This window comes from Nesoenas mayeri (assembly GCF_963082525.1).
Source record: "Nesoenas mayeri genome assembly, chromosome: Z".
Taxonomy (NCBI): Eukaryota; Metazoa; Chordata; class Aves; order Columbiformes; family Columbidae; genus Nesoenas; species Nesoenas mayeri.
In genome coordinates this window covers 57,385,312-57,401,979 of record NC_137542.1, presented here as the reverse complement: position 1 = coordinate 57,401,979, position 16,668 = coordinate 57,385,312, and the positions used below count along the sequence as shown (strand labels likewise).

The following is a 16,668-nucleotide window of genomic DNA, read 5'->3' as shown; positions in this document are numbered from 1 at the left end:
TAGTTGATGGCCACTGAACATACAGGATATTTGTCTCCAAACATCTGGGGGCTGCTAGAAGAGCTCTGACACAACAGCATTACATAGGTGGACGAATGGTGATATTTTTCTTTACCTTGTAAGTACTTGTCCTTCATGTCTGACACTGGTATCTGATTTTCCTAACAAAAGCCTGTTTCCCATTTATTGCTGCTGACTATTTGTACCTCTGCCAAACTCTTGCAGATTTCTCTAACCTACAGTACAAGTAAGCTGGGTTTAAAATATTAAGGTAGCACACAGTCATAGTGGTACACAGCAATAACAGTGCTCTGTGTGTAAATCACTTCACAGCAGAAACTAATAAATTCACTTTTATTAAATCAGTTTATCGCAACTGTTAGGTTACAAAAATAACTCCAACCATAATGATGTTAAATATTAAATACAATGGTAAAACAGTTATGCAGTGCTCTTAAAACTTTTTGTGTATTTCAAAGGGGAAAAGTAAACAAGAACTTATGGGCCGGCTAAGTGTTGGCTGCATTTAACAACTCTATTCAGTTCATCTAACTTGAAGGCATATGGGAAGCAAACTACGACTTAAGGAACTGGACATCACCTGGGCAAGACTGAAAGCAGTCAGAGTTCCTGTGCTGCTTAAGAAGAAAACCAATGCAAGCCTCAGTCCACTTTAAGTACAATAATGATTATTTTGAAAAATGAAACCAAGATACCAGCAGCTGTCCACAAGTGCACAGCAGCTGAGAAATTTTATTCACTTGTCTTCCACCTCTGCTACCATAGCATCAACTGCATTCCAGTCCAGTTTGCTAAGGATACTTCCCGTGCTTTGAGAAACACCATCACTGTCAATGCCAGGAGGAGAGAAACTCACAGCATGTGGTGCAGTGGCCTGTGGGAGGAAAAGAGGAGCTGAATCGTTGTGAGTTGTTCATGGACAAGACCTCTGTGCAGTCAGTAGCAATGATCTCACTCTTTTCAAACACACACTAATCAAGTCATGTATCTGTCTATTTGGCAACAAATGCAATTTATTTTCCTGTTTACTCACTCCCACTAGCACCTGGTGCTTGGACAGACAATGTGCCTATACAGTTTTTATAAAGAAGATTCCTTTTCAAGGCTCACAAGAATCATTTTGCTTGTAAAGACAAAACATAACTCTGTTCAACCACCATTGTTTATGTCCCTCTGCATCTATGCCACCCACAAGTTCTGAATAGAAAACAACATTTTAAATAAAGCAGAAGTAAACAGAGTGTTAAATGGCACATATCGAATAATTGCTAGAATAAGTGGACATTGTACCTGAAAGAAGGACTCATGAGTATCTTGCAGTATTCTTTGGATATCATCAGGCACAGTCCAAGGACTCACTACATCTCGATCAGTCTCTTGATCAACACCTTCTGTCTGAACTGCAGCGGTAACAGGTGGAGGCTTTTGTTTTGATGTTCTGCTGACTCTGTACTCAGCAGCTGAGGAGAAAACAAGCCAACAATAGTACTGTAACATTTATTGTTGTTTTCTTCTGAATGTCTTGAAATTTCTCCAAGAACAGAAGCTCCAAGTTCTAAGAGTTGAAGCTGTGTGTGAACACATGTGAAAAGAGCATGCCCTGGCATCCTGAACTGATGTGGGGTTATGGTGGAAAAATGCTGCTGGTTCCTTTCAGCCTCATGCTCTGAACTGTCTTCCCAAGGCAGCACACAAACACGACTATGCACCAGGAACTGTGGCGCAGTCCTCAAAAAGAGACATTACTACTTTACTTGATAGAGGAATAAAACGATATAAATCCTGGATTTGTGCTTCTTAGGAGACATGGAACTTTAGTGAAACCATTAGAAGTGATGGCATATACTGGAGAAACACAGGAAGGTGATGTGAAATCACAGAAAGATCAACCTGTACTTAGAGTTTAAAAAGAGAATGCATGGAAATGAGGAGGAGAATGACTTTTAACATGTGTAGAGGTGAGTGAGTGATTCAGGAAAAAAAGCCTATGTGCTTACTATTGCCTCTCTCCCTTTCCTACATTGCCAACTCAAATAAATTAGATACTATACAGAGGGATAACAAACACAATTCCTACTTTAAAAGAGCTCAGAAAGTAGGCAGCATAGAAAGTTAAGGGAGAGGCACAAGGCCTGTGTACTGTACTTCTAATTAACTCCCTGTCTGTGGGTTTCAGCTGAAAAAAATACTCAAGTCCTCTGTCCTTCATGACTTTGTAAAGCCTGTTTCGGGAAATCACTGAAATTTAGTACATTTACTTCAGTAATCTTGGAACTGCCATCAGGCTAAGCCCATTCAGGAGATAAACCGAGGTGACTGATTGATTAATTGATTAAAATATTTCACAGGTTTCTAATGAAAAGGAGTCTTATGTGGGAGGAAAAAATAGCGACTTTTATTCTCCTAAACTAAGGCTGTATTTGAGGCCTGTATTGCATAAATTCTACCCAGGATGTACTCTGAAGCATGTTCTCTGTGTCTTATTTTTCCCCCGCATAATGTAGCTGAACAGCATTGTGCCATTGCTGTTTGAACTTACAGTGTCTAGAATTAACAGGACCGTTTGCTGCATTTCTCATTCTTCCTCTGGAAGTACCTCTCTGAGGGAACATGGAGGCATTTCCTGGAAAGACAATGAAAGCAGTCCCTCTGTTAGATGCAGTAGATCAAAACTACTCAAAAGATTCCTATTTTCATTTATGAGCTTGCTTCCTGGATTAAACAGTACTCTTGCTATGGCAAATTAAGCTACTTTGGGTTTAGAAAGAGATGATAAGGAAATGTAATTCTTATCATTTAACAGGCCAACAACAGCACAGTTGCAAAAGCCTCAGGACAGAAAACATCCAGGATTATACATCTGACTTTCTACATAGGTATTAAAGCTCCTCCCACACAAAATGTAGTAGTAATCTGAAGATCATCTTCACTACGTGCCTTCACTAAGAAAGTTCTGTTCTTACCCCTGGACTGTGTTAAACCAAGAGTTGGGGTGAAACGGTGTACTTTTTGACCAAAGCTGGGTTTGGCAGCAATTCTGCTCCTGTCTGACAGAACATGGCTGTTTGGATGCCCTCTACAACAAGAAAAAACAAACAAACAGCACAACAATAACAAAGTCCAAATGTTTACCACTGTCTACCCACATACACACCATTCCCCCAGAAAATTTAGATCTAACAGGCCTCATTTAGATGAGGTAAAAAGGCCACAGAAATCACCTTCAGCCCACTTAGCTGAGGATCAGCATCATGGACTGTTTGTGGGGCCAATAAGCCTCTCCAGAATCAGAACTAGGTCCAGCAAAATTTAGAAGTTACTGCCACTCCTAAGGTGGTTTCCTGCATGGAATTCCTAAGGACTTTTGATTATAGCAAGGCTGATGTACTTAAACTGCCCCTGAACACCATCAAGAGAATCTGTACAGCACCGTTTAATGCTCTATCCTGGAACTTTACCTATTAAAAAGAAATGCAGAAATATTTAAGTCTGGAAGTTTACAGGATTATCTGAAGTACACAGTCTCTCCTATTACTCTGGAAAACATAAAACTGTATATAGGAGAAGTATCATGCAATAGACACTTGGATTACATATATACACACTGGACATTAATGCCATTGAGTAGAATAAATTTAGTAATTTATAATACTCAAATATCATCATCTCCTCAAAAGGCAATAAGCACCAAAGAAGTAAGAAGTAAAGTTCTAGGTAATGAAAAAAGACTAGAAAGGAAGAAAGTAAACGTAGAGTTTGCTGAACTATAAGTAGTCCATATGAATGCAGAGTAGTATCTTTAATTGCTTCCTGCTTGTTACTAGACATTCTTCAGATCATTAACTATGTTGCTGGCTATAGTCTAGTGGAATTGCTATTGAGTAGAATGGATTAGGACACGGAATACAGTTCTGACTCTACAGTTGGCTTATTCTGTGTTCCAAAAGACATTTTTAAGGCTCCTTCCAAGATTTGCATTAGTGATTGTAAGAAACCTGGCAAAGTAAATGAAGACTACTCTGATCCAGACAGAGCTTATATTTGATTCTGCCAGAATATAAAGCTCCTCTCAAGCTAATCCTATACCAACTAGCTACAAACTGCAGACAACTTCCAAGTGTGGTAAAGACACCAACACATCAGAAGAGGGTTAATGCTTATAGTTGTTACCTTCTGGTAGATGCCACGTGTCTTTTTCTGTACTCTTGAGGTGATCTTGTCATGGACAATGGTCTATGTTCATTTGCAGGTAACAGCACTGTTTCAGATAACATTTCATTCATCAGAGAAAGTGCCTGTGATATTCTCATACTGTGATGTTCAGATAACAGGGCTCTGTGGATAAATAATATTACATATTAACTCTTGCTCTCATGCTCTCACTCATTTAATTGCAGCTGGCTTGTGAGTCTTGTAAGGCTGCAGGGTAACCAGAATAGAAGAATATATTTTTGCAATTTAAAATAAGGTATGCTAACCCTTTTAAGATCATTAGCTAAAAGCTAAAACATTTATTAACAATGGGTTTGACAGAAAAAAATGAGTCAATGTTTGGGGGGGAAAAAAAAAAAAAGATACAAGGATACTTGGAAAGTGAAAAATACAGTCAAAGGATGAAGTATGTTCAGAATTTTCCTAAATGGTAAAGCAAACATGAATTATTTATGCTTTTGGTTGAAATGACATTCATATCTGAAATTTCATAGACAAGAGAGTTAAAACTACCTCTTGCTTAAGACTGGACGATTAATATTAAATAAGAATACAACAAGTAACATTTATAGTAACTTACTTGTCTTTTTCTTCTTTCTTCTTCTGGAATAACTTAATATCCTTTGAAGTAAGACTACAATGCTGTGCAAGAAAGCATAATAATCAGTAACATATTCTGTATCGTAGTCTCATTCCAGTGTCTCACTCTCTAAGTGCAGAGCTATCGGACTTGAAAGTTTACTGTTTAAGGCATTGTCCAGAATGAAAAACAACAGGAAAGCATATGGAAACCAAACAAAAAACCAACAACAACAAACCACAACCATAAGCTGAGAATCCCTCAATCTATTGATTTCAGGAGAAAAGCTGATAACAAAAGCATAAAATATACAGTTACAGACTGGCAAAAGAGGAGAAGGAGAGAACCAGGACCCATTTTTCCTGAATCACTTCTGTCTACACAGGTGCAAAAGAGCAGCTGTGTTCAGCTCTGAAAGACTATTTAAAACCAGGGGAAATACTATATTTCATGGATGAGATCTGTTACTTTTTCTAAAAGACAACGCAATTGTATTACTTAGTAAGAGGAAAGTTTTGTGTATTACATGTTTGCTGCTTGGGAGGTAAAATCAGCAGAGCTTCAGTGTAGAAAGAATTTACAGCATACCCTGCATTCAGCTGATGAATAAACAGCACAGGGCTATATATTTCCTGTTGTTAGGTCTCATCTCTTGTAATCCTGGAGCTTCCCCTGACTCAGCAATGTCTTTTCAGGTCCTGAAGGTATCCAGGTGACAAAAGTGTATTTTAAGACTTAATACTGATAGAGAAATTATTTCTGAACTACTTTTGTACTATTTCCCCCCTCAGTTATTGCTGATCGAACGAGATGTATCAGGCCATGAATGTGTTTTTACTAATTAAAATTCAAAAAAATGTGGGAGAGAAGGAATTGTTTTCTGAGACTGTATTGAAACCAGATTTAAACAGAAAAACCCATGAGATACTTGAGATATATCCCATATTTCTCTGCTGACGCTCTGTAATGGCATATACTTCTGTGTGTGTGAATGACAAGGATGGCTGCCCTCAGTACCCTATTGTGTTCTTAAAGATTGTTGGCAACTGAACTCTGCTTTTTAAATTCTCTGGTGGTTTCGGGGAAGTGTGGTGGAAGATGAAACAAGATGTAAACACATCTTTACAACTCCTGTATTTATCACACCCTGACAAAATACAGCTTTTATCAGTGAATGCTACAACTACATCCATTAGAGTCAGGGGATTGCATTTCCTGAATCTAGAGCTGGGAGACAGGTCTTACTGCTACCTCCAGCCAATTGTCAGTAGTGCAGCCTGTGAAGAACACCATTAAATTTGCTTACTGATCACTTCTGACACAACTATGGCCAGGTCCAATAAAATAAAATTATACATATAAAAAAGCTACATTAAAATAGGAAAAAAAATCACCGACAGCCGTTGTATTATCTGACCTGAACAATCAACACCTGTATAAAACACAACAGCTACTGTTCAAGATACCCATTATTCTTACCACTTTGTTTTTTAGATTGAAAGGACAATGTTCTCTCTGTCTTTGTTCATCCAGTTTCTTCATATACTCTCTCATTCTTTCCTTTTGCTTTCTTTTCATCCATGCTTGTATCTCTTTCTTCTCCTTTTCTGTTTTTTGAGAATATCCAGCAGCAGAATCACGAACCCTGAAAGCAGATATAAAAGGGAAATAATCTAGCACAACCTTTAAATCACAAACAATGGCAGCTACACATAATATGATAAAAATACTGCAATCGCTTTAAAATTCTGGCTCAGCTAAAAGCCTAAGTAATGAACAACAGGGAAATTTTCTTCTGCAAAATTTTACTTCAAAAAATTCTGGCACACAAGTAATTTCCAAGATGTTCCCTAAAATTTTTCTTCTATTCCTCAACTATGTTCTGGTAATAGGAACAAAACTTTAAATGTGGACCAACTGTTATAGTCTTTATAGAATAACTGGCACAGAAAAAACTGCAAGTCATTTTACTTTGGTCTTCCATTTTTCAGTGTGTATGGTATAAGATTCTGCAAAGAACAAAAGAACAAGGAGATTCTATCATTCTTGTTGTTCCCTCCCCTCAACCGATAAGCTTCTTCACAAGTTATCTGTACAAAGTAATTTCAAAAACACTAACTCAGAATACTAAAAAACACAGCCAGTAAGATCTACTAATATAATTTCATCCCCAGAGTTCTTAAGAAATATTTACTAGTTCACCTTGAAATAGTCTTTAAAGCAAGCAGTTAGGTAATAAGTATGTTCTTCACTTTAAAAATAAAAGCACTGACCTAAAAATTAAATAAAAGATTTTTCAAATGTGTTTCAATTTTTAACATCTCATTTTTTTCAGTCCATTTTGAAACTTCTCTCATTTTTAAGACTGGCAGGCACTAATAATTCCAGAATCAAGAGAATCTATTAGTGTAGCAATCAGCTGAAAGCTTATGGACTGAGGCATTAAAGCCCTCAGTAGATTAGAACAACTTTTACTCATTCGAAAGTGATTTAATTTTTGGCAATGGGAAGTTTCATTATTGGAAGAATTCAGAGTTGTGTGAAAATAAGTATGTGAAAATGAGTTGTCTTTAGGTCTTTGGTCATTTTGATTAAATACTACTTGAGCACATTTCTGATATGTCCCGTAATTTTGAAAATATTCACATAATTGCACAAAACAGCCCAGCTAGCAGCATTTGTATGTTTAGGTAGTTATTACTAATGTTTTTGGAATTCTCAAAGGATCACAGGGATGTTTATAACCTGTGCATAGGTTTAGATTTGAAGCTCTTGAGCTCCTTTTACAATTTGAATAAATGTTAGAACAAGTAATCCAGAGCACTACACTCTATTTAGACGAATCACTAGAACATCCTGATGAATATCTTGAACTGGTGTGAACTGTCGCACCATCACAACAGATTGTTTGGCATCTGGAACAGCTGTAGTTTTGTCTTGTAAACAACTGATACCACAAACATAAGTAAGAAGGAGCTGTAAATTCGACCTGTCTCAGGAAAGAACAGAGCTGATTTTATAACTAACAGTCAGGAAGGTGCAGAAATCTCCAGCAGGGAGGAGAGCATGATAAGCTGGAGTATGGGGCTGGAAGCTTCTGAAACTGCTTTGCTGCTGACAGGAAATTTCTATTCTGTCTTTCAGAACTGTTTTAGAAGGTTCTAGTCCCCTTGATCGATCTGAATCTGCTGTATATGTAGAGTTGTGCTCCAGCCTATATCATGCAGAATAAGGAACAAGCAAGTAGGAAGGAAGGAATTTTAAAACCAAAGCAATAAAACCCAGTTAGCACATTTGACAATAATGACCAGTAAAATAGTGGCTGTTAAACATTCTAATACTAGTTTCATTAACATAAACTCAGATCACATGCTTGCTTCCATTGTATACAGGCCAGAAGCTATGAGAAGAGTAACCAGGGTTAGAATTACTTAACTAACATATAATAAAAACCAGCCATGGTATTACCTAGAGATTTTCTTAGCTTGTGTTTTTGTGAAGCCCAGCTCTGTTGGAGAGATGTCACCTTTTACTATAAGATCATCAATGATGTCAGTAACACCACTCAGACCAGTAATTTGCAGGGGATCTTCTAAAGAGCTTTAAGTTAGGCAGAGGAAAAAAAAAAATGTTACTAATTTAAAGTAGAGTATGCCTGTAAGAACAAGCAACTAAAATCCTTCCTTTTATGCTTAAAACAAGAATATTCAGGTTGTTTTACCAGAAGCCTTTGGACTGAATTTTCTTTCCCCTACATCTATGTTAGTACATACGAGCAATACCTGAATAATTTGTGTAGATATCTTTAAAAAGTTAGCAGATAACCACCTCAGCTTTGCTGTCATCATGTACACTTCAGCCAACTTTGTAGCTCCTCACTATGAATGGGACACATTCCTGACTAACATTGGGGGTACTGCAGCAAAGAGGGCTTTGAATAAACCACCCAGAAACGTGTCCCCCTCCAGAACTGAACTGCCCGAGCTCCTCAGGGGTGTGTGAACATGTCTGGCCCAGAGGAGGCTTAGCCTGGCAGCCCAAAGGGCCAGGAGCACCCACAGGGTCTGTACTGCTGCCTGTGCTGAGATAAGGCTGTGAGATTCTACTAATTTCTAGAATCCCAGCTCTCTATTACTTTCTGAGCAAGAATAAGAGTGAGAGAATAACTTCACCTAAATTCTGCCTTTTCCTTTTCTCTTTTTTCATTTCATGTAGTTTATGATTACAAGCTGCAGTTGCCTTAAGTTACTCCTTTGGGTAAAAATTGCCATCTGCTAAACTTTATTACCTCGTGCCCATCCTCCAAGGTTATGTAATTACTCCTTAATCTATTTCAGTCACAACAAGCCTTTTCACCCAGAATACTTTAAAAATACACTACACCATTCAGTTTACTGCTATGTTTCAAGAAAAACAATAAAGGTGGGTAACTGAGCAGCATGAACAGGAAGGAAGGGAAGCCAGCCACTATTTTCTTCTGCACAACTGGATCCAGAGGACTAACAGTAGTTAACAGGAAGACATATGTATGTCCGATAATTTTATTTAATGCCTAAGAGCATTCCAGTTTTGAAATCTCCAGTCTGTTGCTTTACACTTTTCATACAGTAACACTTCAAAAGCTTTCTGGTGATAGCTGGCCTCAGTAGACAGGTACTAGCAGCAGTTACATGGACCTGTTCAAAATCTGTATTTTGCAAAGAAGAGAAATATTAAATGCACATAGACAATAGCAGCATCTGCATTAACAGCTATATTACTTGTAACTAGAAAGCAGCTTGGAATGCTTCTGTGATTTTTGCATAAAGTGAATCTAACAGGCACTACCAAAGTCAGAGTTAACGCCTGAAATTAACTAATAAAAGTTTTCATTCAGTTTGAAAATGAATGCCGAGATTTTTATGTAAGTGACAGTTCAATGTTGACAGTCTTCTTATTTGTGGGAGTTTGAAGTAAACAAATTCTAAACAAAACCAGTGTCAAAATACATACGTATCACACAGTTCTCTGCCAATGTGAAAGCCTGAAACAGAAACAGCCTTCGTTAATAAATGCCTTGTACATAAACTAGTAAGACATACATCAAACAATCTGTGGGATAAAATACAGAAATATATCAACCTGAATATGTTGACATTAAAAATAAATGAATATTGTACATAGGCTTAAATACATGTGAGAAAGCATGTCATCAACTGCCAGGTTAATACAGAGTCTTTAGAGAACATTAATTAACAGCTCCCTGACTGACATAGGTAGTTTTACTAGGAAGAAGAGATCACCGTTGTCACGTTTTCTGCCATGAGCAAAGCTTATCAGTTCCAATTGGAAACGATCTGTTTCAATTAACTACACAGTGTTTTATGGAAAATTATCAATTGCCACTTACTTGAAGAAGTGAGCCTACAGCCTCCTGGAATTCAGGAACATAGCTGAAGAACAGTACAGATGTCTTGGAAGGAAAAGCACTATCATCCTTCCTAAGCTAAACTGTACTCATGAAAAAATCATAGGTGCAACTTAGTATCACCTACAGTTTCATTAGCTTGCAAGTAGCAAGTTCATACCTTAAAGAAAACTCTAAGTATATTACTATTAATAAAATTTATCTGGGTGTGCATGCCATTTGAGATTGACTTCTGCTGTATGCATACACAGGAATCATATTTTAACACCTTTTAAGACAGATTGCTGCAAGTGTAACCATTAAATCCATGTTCACCCATACAAAGTATGTATCCTTTTCAGAAGCTTGAATGCAAGCAATGCAGGCAACATGCACACAAAATAAGATACAATACTTTCTTAAACACAGGCAATAGGTTGCTTGCATAGTGATTTCTCCTCCTCCTTTTAATGCTACTGTAGTCTTCATAATCACAAAAATCAATTTACTGACAATTTGCAAAATTAAATGAAACTTTCTAAAATAACATTTTAGTATACAGACAGTAGTTACTGTATAGTGATAAAGAACAACTTATTTTGCTGATGTGGGCTGAATTGAATTAAGATCTCATCCCTCTCTAGAACATAAGAAGCTGACAGAAATGATAAAGACAGCTTTGGAAGGAAGCTATGAGTGTTTTGTGGCACTGTTCATATTAACATTCACATACACTTAAATAAATAATTACAAATCAGCACAATGATGTGTTTCAGAAATAGTCCTTAAGTTATTAATTTTATTTCAGTAATGCTGAATTTGAGTGCAAGTATAATTCACTGCTGAGCTGCTTTCAAAGCTTAATCACACTGTTTCACCTGGTAACATATAAACTAATTATCAATGCACAGCCATTAAGCCATTCTAAATAATGCAAACTAGAAAGACTGAGCATGACAGAACATTCTGTATAACAGCAATAAGAAAGTACTACACCAGGATGAAAAAGTTTACTTATTTTTAAGTAAGGAGAAAAAGGTAAAAGGAAACATTAAAGATTATACCAGAAGATGATGTTTTGCCACTGGGAAACTTAGAAGCAGAGGCCGCAGAAGCAGGAGAGTGTACTTCCAAGGTAGTATAACTGGGTGCAGGATATTCCAAGTTCAAGATCTCCTTCTCATCACTTGTAACATCTTCAAAAATCACACCCTTCAAATATTGTTCTGATTCCGTCAAAAAATTATAAATATAGTAATTAGTGTAGACCAATGGAAAAAACCCACAATGCAAAAAACTTTTACTCATATATATTTCTCAATCGCACATTTAGTTTATGTGTCAAACCTGGAATAACCTGAACGTAGACCAGTTGTGCACCCCTATGAAAGAGCACTGCCAGAGCTGTGAAGTATCTACCAGTCCTGCACATGTGAACAAAAAAGACTAAACTATGAGTTGTTCTGCATGAGGCTAAAAGACATCTTAAAGACTGTCTTATGTATAATACAGATATAACCATGATTTTCTTCTACCACTTGGCTTTGTATTAACTTCATAAGCAGATTAGACTATGTTTTGGTATGAATGAAAAAACAGACCTGAAGTATACATCCCTAGCACACCTTCCTGACACAGTACAGTAGCTATAAGTAAACAGGTACTATATAGTTAATTGTTATATAAACAATAAACAGTTCAATACATCAGCTCTAGAAAACAGTTAAAGTGATGTAAGCTTTTATTGAAATTAGCAGATATTGAAACTAAGTAGCCACCAAAGAGGCATGAAAATGTTTCTTTATATACACAGAGAAAACTGAGGACAAATTTCATAGCCTTTTATATCAGCAAGCTAAGCACTCATAAGCATCAGTTTTTGATATTATGATGCAACAGAAATACATACTATCATCTTTAAAATCATATAACCAAGTCCTGCAGTATGGTTTTGGGAAAGATCAAAGTATACAAGTCTCTTCAAATCCATTTTTGTTGAAGCAGTGCCCATAACATTCAGATTTTCTACCTTTGATTCTATTTCTCTTGTACTTTTGGTGCATATTTCAATAACACCTTTTGGGATCGTATTAAACTGTCAGTGGTAATTGAAAGTTGGTCAAGTTTAATATTCAGTTGCAAGTTTACTATCCCTCTGTTAAATGAACACATACCATTATCAATGATTCTAGCATCTCCAGAGAATGAAGGATGATCACCAAGGTCCGAATTGGCAGCCATTTCAAAATCTTCTATTATTTTCACTAGCTATAAATGAAACCCAAAACCAAAGTAACCATACATTCTTCAAGGTACTTCTGACACACCACAGATAGTCACGCCAAGTTTCCTTTAAATACTTTTTTTTTTCCCTCAAAATCTTATAAACATTTTAATGGAGTATCCCAATTCAAAACTAATAAAATAGCTCAAGAATCAATATAGCGCAAGTAGATTCATTTTGTCTAAAGAGTTCAATCTTCTGGACCTTTACTCCAAAAAAAAAATACATATGAACTGTATTATCCTTGTGAATAGTTTTATTCCTATAGATCACATTATTTTTGTTTAAATAATAGCTGAAATTCTTGTTCTTACAAAGAATAAACTGATTTCCAATACGGAGGAAATTGTTATAAAAAGAACGACCAACTGGTATGCACTGAAACAAGGGCAAAAAAGAAAATGGGTTTATCTTCAGGATTTGGCTAGATAACAAGAAGTAGTTTTATAACCCAAATTCAGTGAAATGCTGAAACAAAGAAAGGACATGTGAAGATTTTTTTTTTTCGCTACAGTCTTTTAAAGATCTGGTTAGATAATCACTTTGATGAAGCTTATAAGTGATTAAATAATCCACCTTAGTGTTATAACTGTGTGCATGTGACACAATAAGGTCATTACATTTCCGTGAATATATGGAAGAACAGGTATTGGACACTATTATTTCAAATGACTGTACAAAAAGTAGATTCTATGAAACTACACAGTGCTACTGAATTCATTCTGTATTAAGCCAGGTCTACAGGAACTGTAAATTGACTTAGTTTTCTTGGTGTGCAAAGAAAAATAATTTTTTTTAACAGCTAGGTAAAAATCAGAACCTACTGGGTCATTCTTAGATTAGTCATGTCCAGTTTGCTCTATACTTAATAAAAAAGTCAAAGTACTGTAAAGAGATAATTGCCAGCATTCCCTGTTTCACATACAACCCAAGTCAGCCACACTGGAAGTTTTGAGCAAGTTAAACTAGATACAGTATTAAGAGGTCAGTCTGATGAAAACTTTCAACTTTTAATCATTATCTCTGTCATGACCTATGAAATAGTAATTCCTGAATTAAATGTAAGGTCATCTGAATGTACTGTGTCCAAAATGCATCTAATTTACTTCTATATTTAATTTATAAATATGTTAAAAACACAAATATTTTAAGGAATAAATAGAAACAGGTTCCAGAAATAGTCACATAATATTCTGCAAAGGCACAACAGCAGAAATCTTTGTCAGGTCTCCTGTTCAGCCTGAACTTTTGTACTATTCCATTTTCTCAGTTACAAAGAAACTAACCACATTCTGCCCAGCATTTCATCCATTGTAACCATATCAACCAACAGATGCAGGATTAATTGTGAAGAATTGTATATTATTCTCAATCTTTCTTAACATACACAGATTTGAAAATACACCATTTCATAATGTAAATTTTGTCTTTACCTGAAAGATGTTACAAAATAGACTGTTCCAGACACAGCAGGTAGCAGTCAGAACTCACCACTTTGGTATTTCTGAAATCCTCCTCCATATGTTCTGTCATCTTCTGTAGTGTCTGTAATTTTATATCCATTTCCTGCTGTTTTTTTAAAAAGTATTTTTTCCCAGTTACTTTGGTTCTGTCGTCTTCATGTACTACATTCCAAGTCGCATGATCTCTAGCAGAATCTGACTTCTTATCTTCCTTTTGCACTTGGCTTGATACGTTTACCAAATGATCATCTTGAAATAAAAGGGTGCATCAACATCATTGAATAAACTGCAAACATTTAAGTACTGCAAGTAATTAAACATAACTATGCTATACCTAAAAGTATGTTCGCAATCACAAAAGAAGTCAAATGTATAAATGTTTCAATCTATAAGACTAAAAAGCAAGAGGTGAGCTGGGGAAAGGCTATAGGTTTTCTGTGGGAAGAGTATTAAAACAGGAGGCTATGTTTGTTTGTTTGTTTCTGATTTAAAAACCGAAATGGTTTACCTTTCTTCTGAAGCTCCTCAGGTGGAATTGCATTAGTAACAGAAGCTGCCTTGTGATGAAGTTTTGCAGTAGATGGAATTTCAAACATCTCATTTTGCTGTGCAGCAGCTATCTCTTCTGCAGACTCAGGTATCATGGGCAACTTATTAAGGACGTCACTGTCTTCAATGTCATTCACACTGATATATTCATATTCACTCTAAACAAGAACAAGACTATGAAGAGTACTACAGTATGTGTTTTGCATAGATTGTTTACAGTACCTTGTTAACCACTTCCTGTGTTTACCTCTTACCACTTTGAGTTGAAAGGTTTTTTGGTTTGGAGACAAAATAACTACAATCTTCCCTATGGTTATTATACAACTAACTCATCCAAAGAACCCAAAATCATGAGGTAAGACAAACAGCATACTTAAAATGCATTTTAACCATATCTATGTGAGACAACTAACCAAATCATGTGCATTTGGCAGAAAGGATGGTAGAGGTCTCTCATTCACTTCAGTGGGGAGTCTCAGGTTTAAATACATATCTGGTGGCGGTATCTCCGGGGCACTAGATGATTCTATGAGAAAAGAATAATGGTATTATATTTACAGTGAAAACCAATAAACTTCAGACAAACAAATTTGAAAACAGGTCTGCATTATCCAAATGGTAAGAAGAGCTCTCATTAGCATTTCCTTGAAAAAATTTAGACAATGTAGCTTCACAGTTTCTTTAATATCTGCTTCTAACAATAAATTATGGAATTATTTGTCATTTTGGTGACAAATTAGCAGAAAACTATTCAAAAGATAAAAATCAATGCAACATGATGCAGTCTAAATTGCTATTAATTTCCAATTCCCCCCTGAATAAGCTAAAAAAACCTCCTGTATCTTCATTTGATCCAAATAAATATAAGTGATACTACTTGGCTAAAAAGATCTCTAGCAAACTATCTGCAAGGAAGTCATATAATGTAGTAAAATAATATTCCAAATCAAACAACACTGTTCAATTTAAAAAAAAAAGAAAAGAAAAGTTAATATGCTCACTTGATACCACAGGGAAGATACTCAGGTACTAAATTCTAAATACTACAATTTATGAAAAATTTATAAAAGGGGGGGGGGGAAGAGAGGGGGGTAACCCAAACCAAAAGAAATCTTATTTAGCCCAAAATCACAGTTACCTTCTATTTTTTTGTTCTACAAACTGATCCAAAAGATGACTGATTAGGAATAAAATTCCTACTTAAGGCCGGAACATTGTTAGTCTGCATACAGCTACTTAGCAGAGGCAGTGAACAACAGTATAATCAACTGAGCTACTGCAGCTCAGTTTTTTGTGGAGCTGTGATCTGTCTTAATATCGCACTGGTCAATCCATTTGGTCTATAACACTAACTCCCCAAGATTAAGTAGCACTAAAATCAAGCTAAAATCCACAAATGTGCATCCTCATACAGGATTACAAAAGCATAGGTACACTGCACCGTGAAAAAATCCAGCCAAACCTTTCATAAATAGTATTATAATTATTTCACCTTTGATTTCAAGAAGCTGGATAAATTAGCATAATCTTATCTACAGCCTGCATTAAGCTACCTCATGTACTAAAAACATACTAAAATTATAATATTTTTATAGACTTCTCAAATAACAAATGAAGTAGAGAAAAACATAAGCCACACCTGACACAGGAAGAGACAAAACTGACTCATTATTTTGAGCTTCAGAAACCTCATTGCCAGCACTGATTCCAACATCCTGGTATGATTTGACCACTTGACAGGGAAAGCAAAACAAAACAAACAAAATGCATGAATTTATAGAAAGTAAATACACCAATGACATTATCTGAATGTACATTTCTGATTTTCCAGCTCGCAATCAAAGCAAAGCTGGAGGGGGGAAGGGGCAGGGAAACAATTTCAATCCCACTTAGTTAAAGTGAAGCTGAGTTAAAAGAAGCTTTCAGAAAAAGTCACAGCAGAACTGACAGAAAGTAGGTGGAGACCATTGTGTAATTGCATCAATAATATTTTTATTTATAACTATTTTAATATTTTGGAATTTATATTACAATATTTTATCATTTAATACTTTTTAAAATAAAAAGTTACAGAACGAAAAACTGGTTGTCTCTTTCAAAACTTACTCTATTTTGGAAAATGACCAAATATCCCAATTAACAAGAAACAATACTAGAAATAGTTGGTTGCTGT

General features: G+C 35.9%; 1 protein-coding gene across 1 annotated transcript in view; it reads right to left on the bottom strand.

The window, feature by feature from the left end:
- Positions 1-454: 454 nt before the first annotated feature.
- Positions 455-16,668, bottom strand: part of CPLANE1 (ciliogenesis and planar polarity effector complex subunit 1) — a gene marked incomplete at its 5' end in the record, with an annotated part of 53,592 nt that continues 37,378 nt past the window's right edge. Inside the window, 15 exons of the mRNA XM_080362950.1 lie at positions 455-895; positions 1,312-1,481; positions 2,561-2,644; positions 2,985-3,097; positions 4,192-4,356; positions 4,814-4,875; positions 6,293-6,458; positions 8,282-8,413; positions 9,806-9,836; positions 11,264-11,425; positions 12,374-12,467; positions 13,975-14,195; positions 14,455-14,653; positions 14,909-15,021; positions 16,135-16,227. Of these exons, the coding sequence (XP_080219076.1) occupies positions 758-895; positions 1,312-1,481; positions 2,561-2,644; positions 2,985-3,097; positions 4,192-4,356; positions 4,814-4,875; positions 6,293-6,458; positions 8,282-8,413; positions 9,806-9,836; positions 11,264-11,425; positions 12,374-12,467; positions 13,975-14,195; positions 14,455-14,653; positions 14,909-15,021; positions 16,135-16,227 (1,943 nt within the window). The 3' untranslated portion in view covers positions 455-757. The remainder of the gene's footprint in view (positions 896-1,311; positions 1,482-2,560; positions 2,645-2,984; positions 3,098-4,191; positions 4,357-4,813; positions 4,876-6,292; positions 6,459-8,281; positions 8,414-9,805; positions 9,837-11,263; positions 11,426-12,373; positions 12,468-13,974; positions 14,196-14,454; positions 14,654-14,908; positions 15,022-16,134; positions 16,228-16,668) is intronic.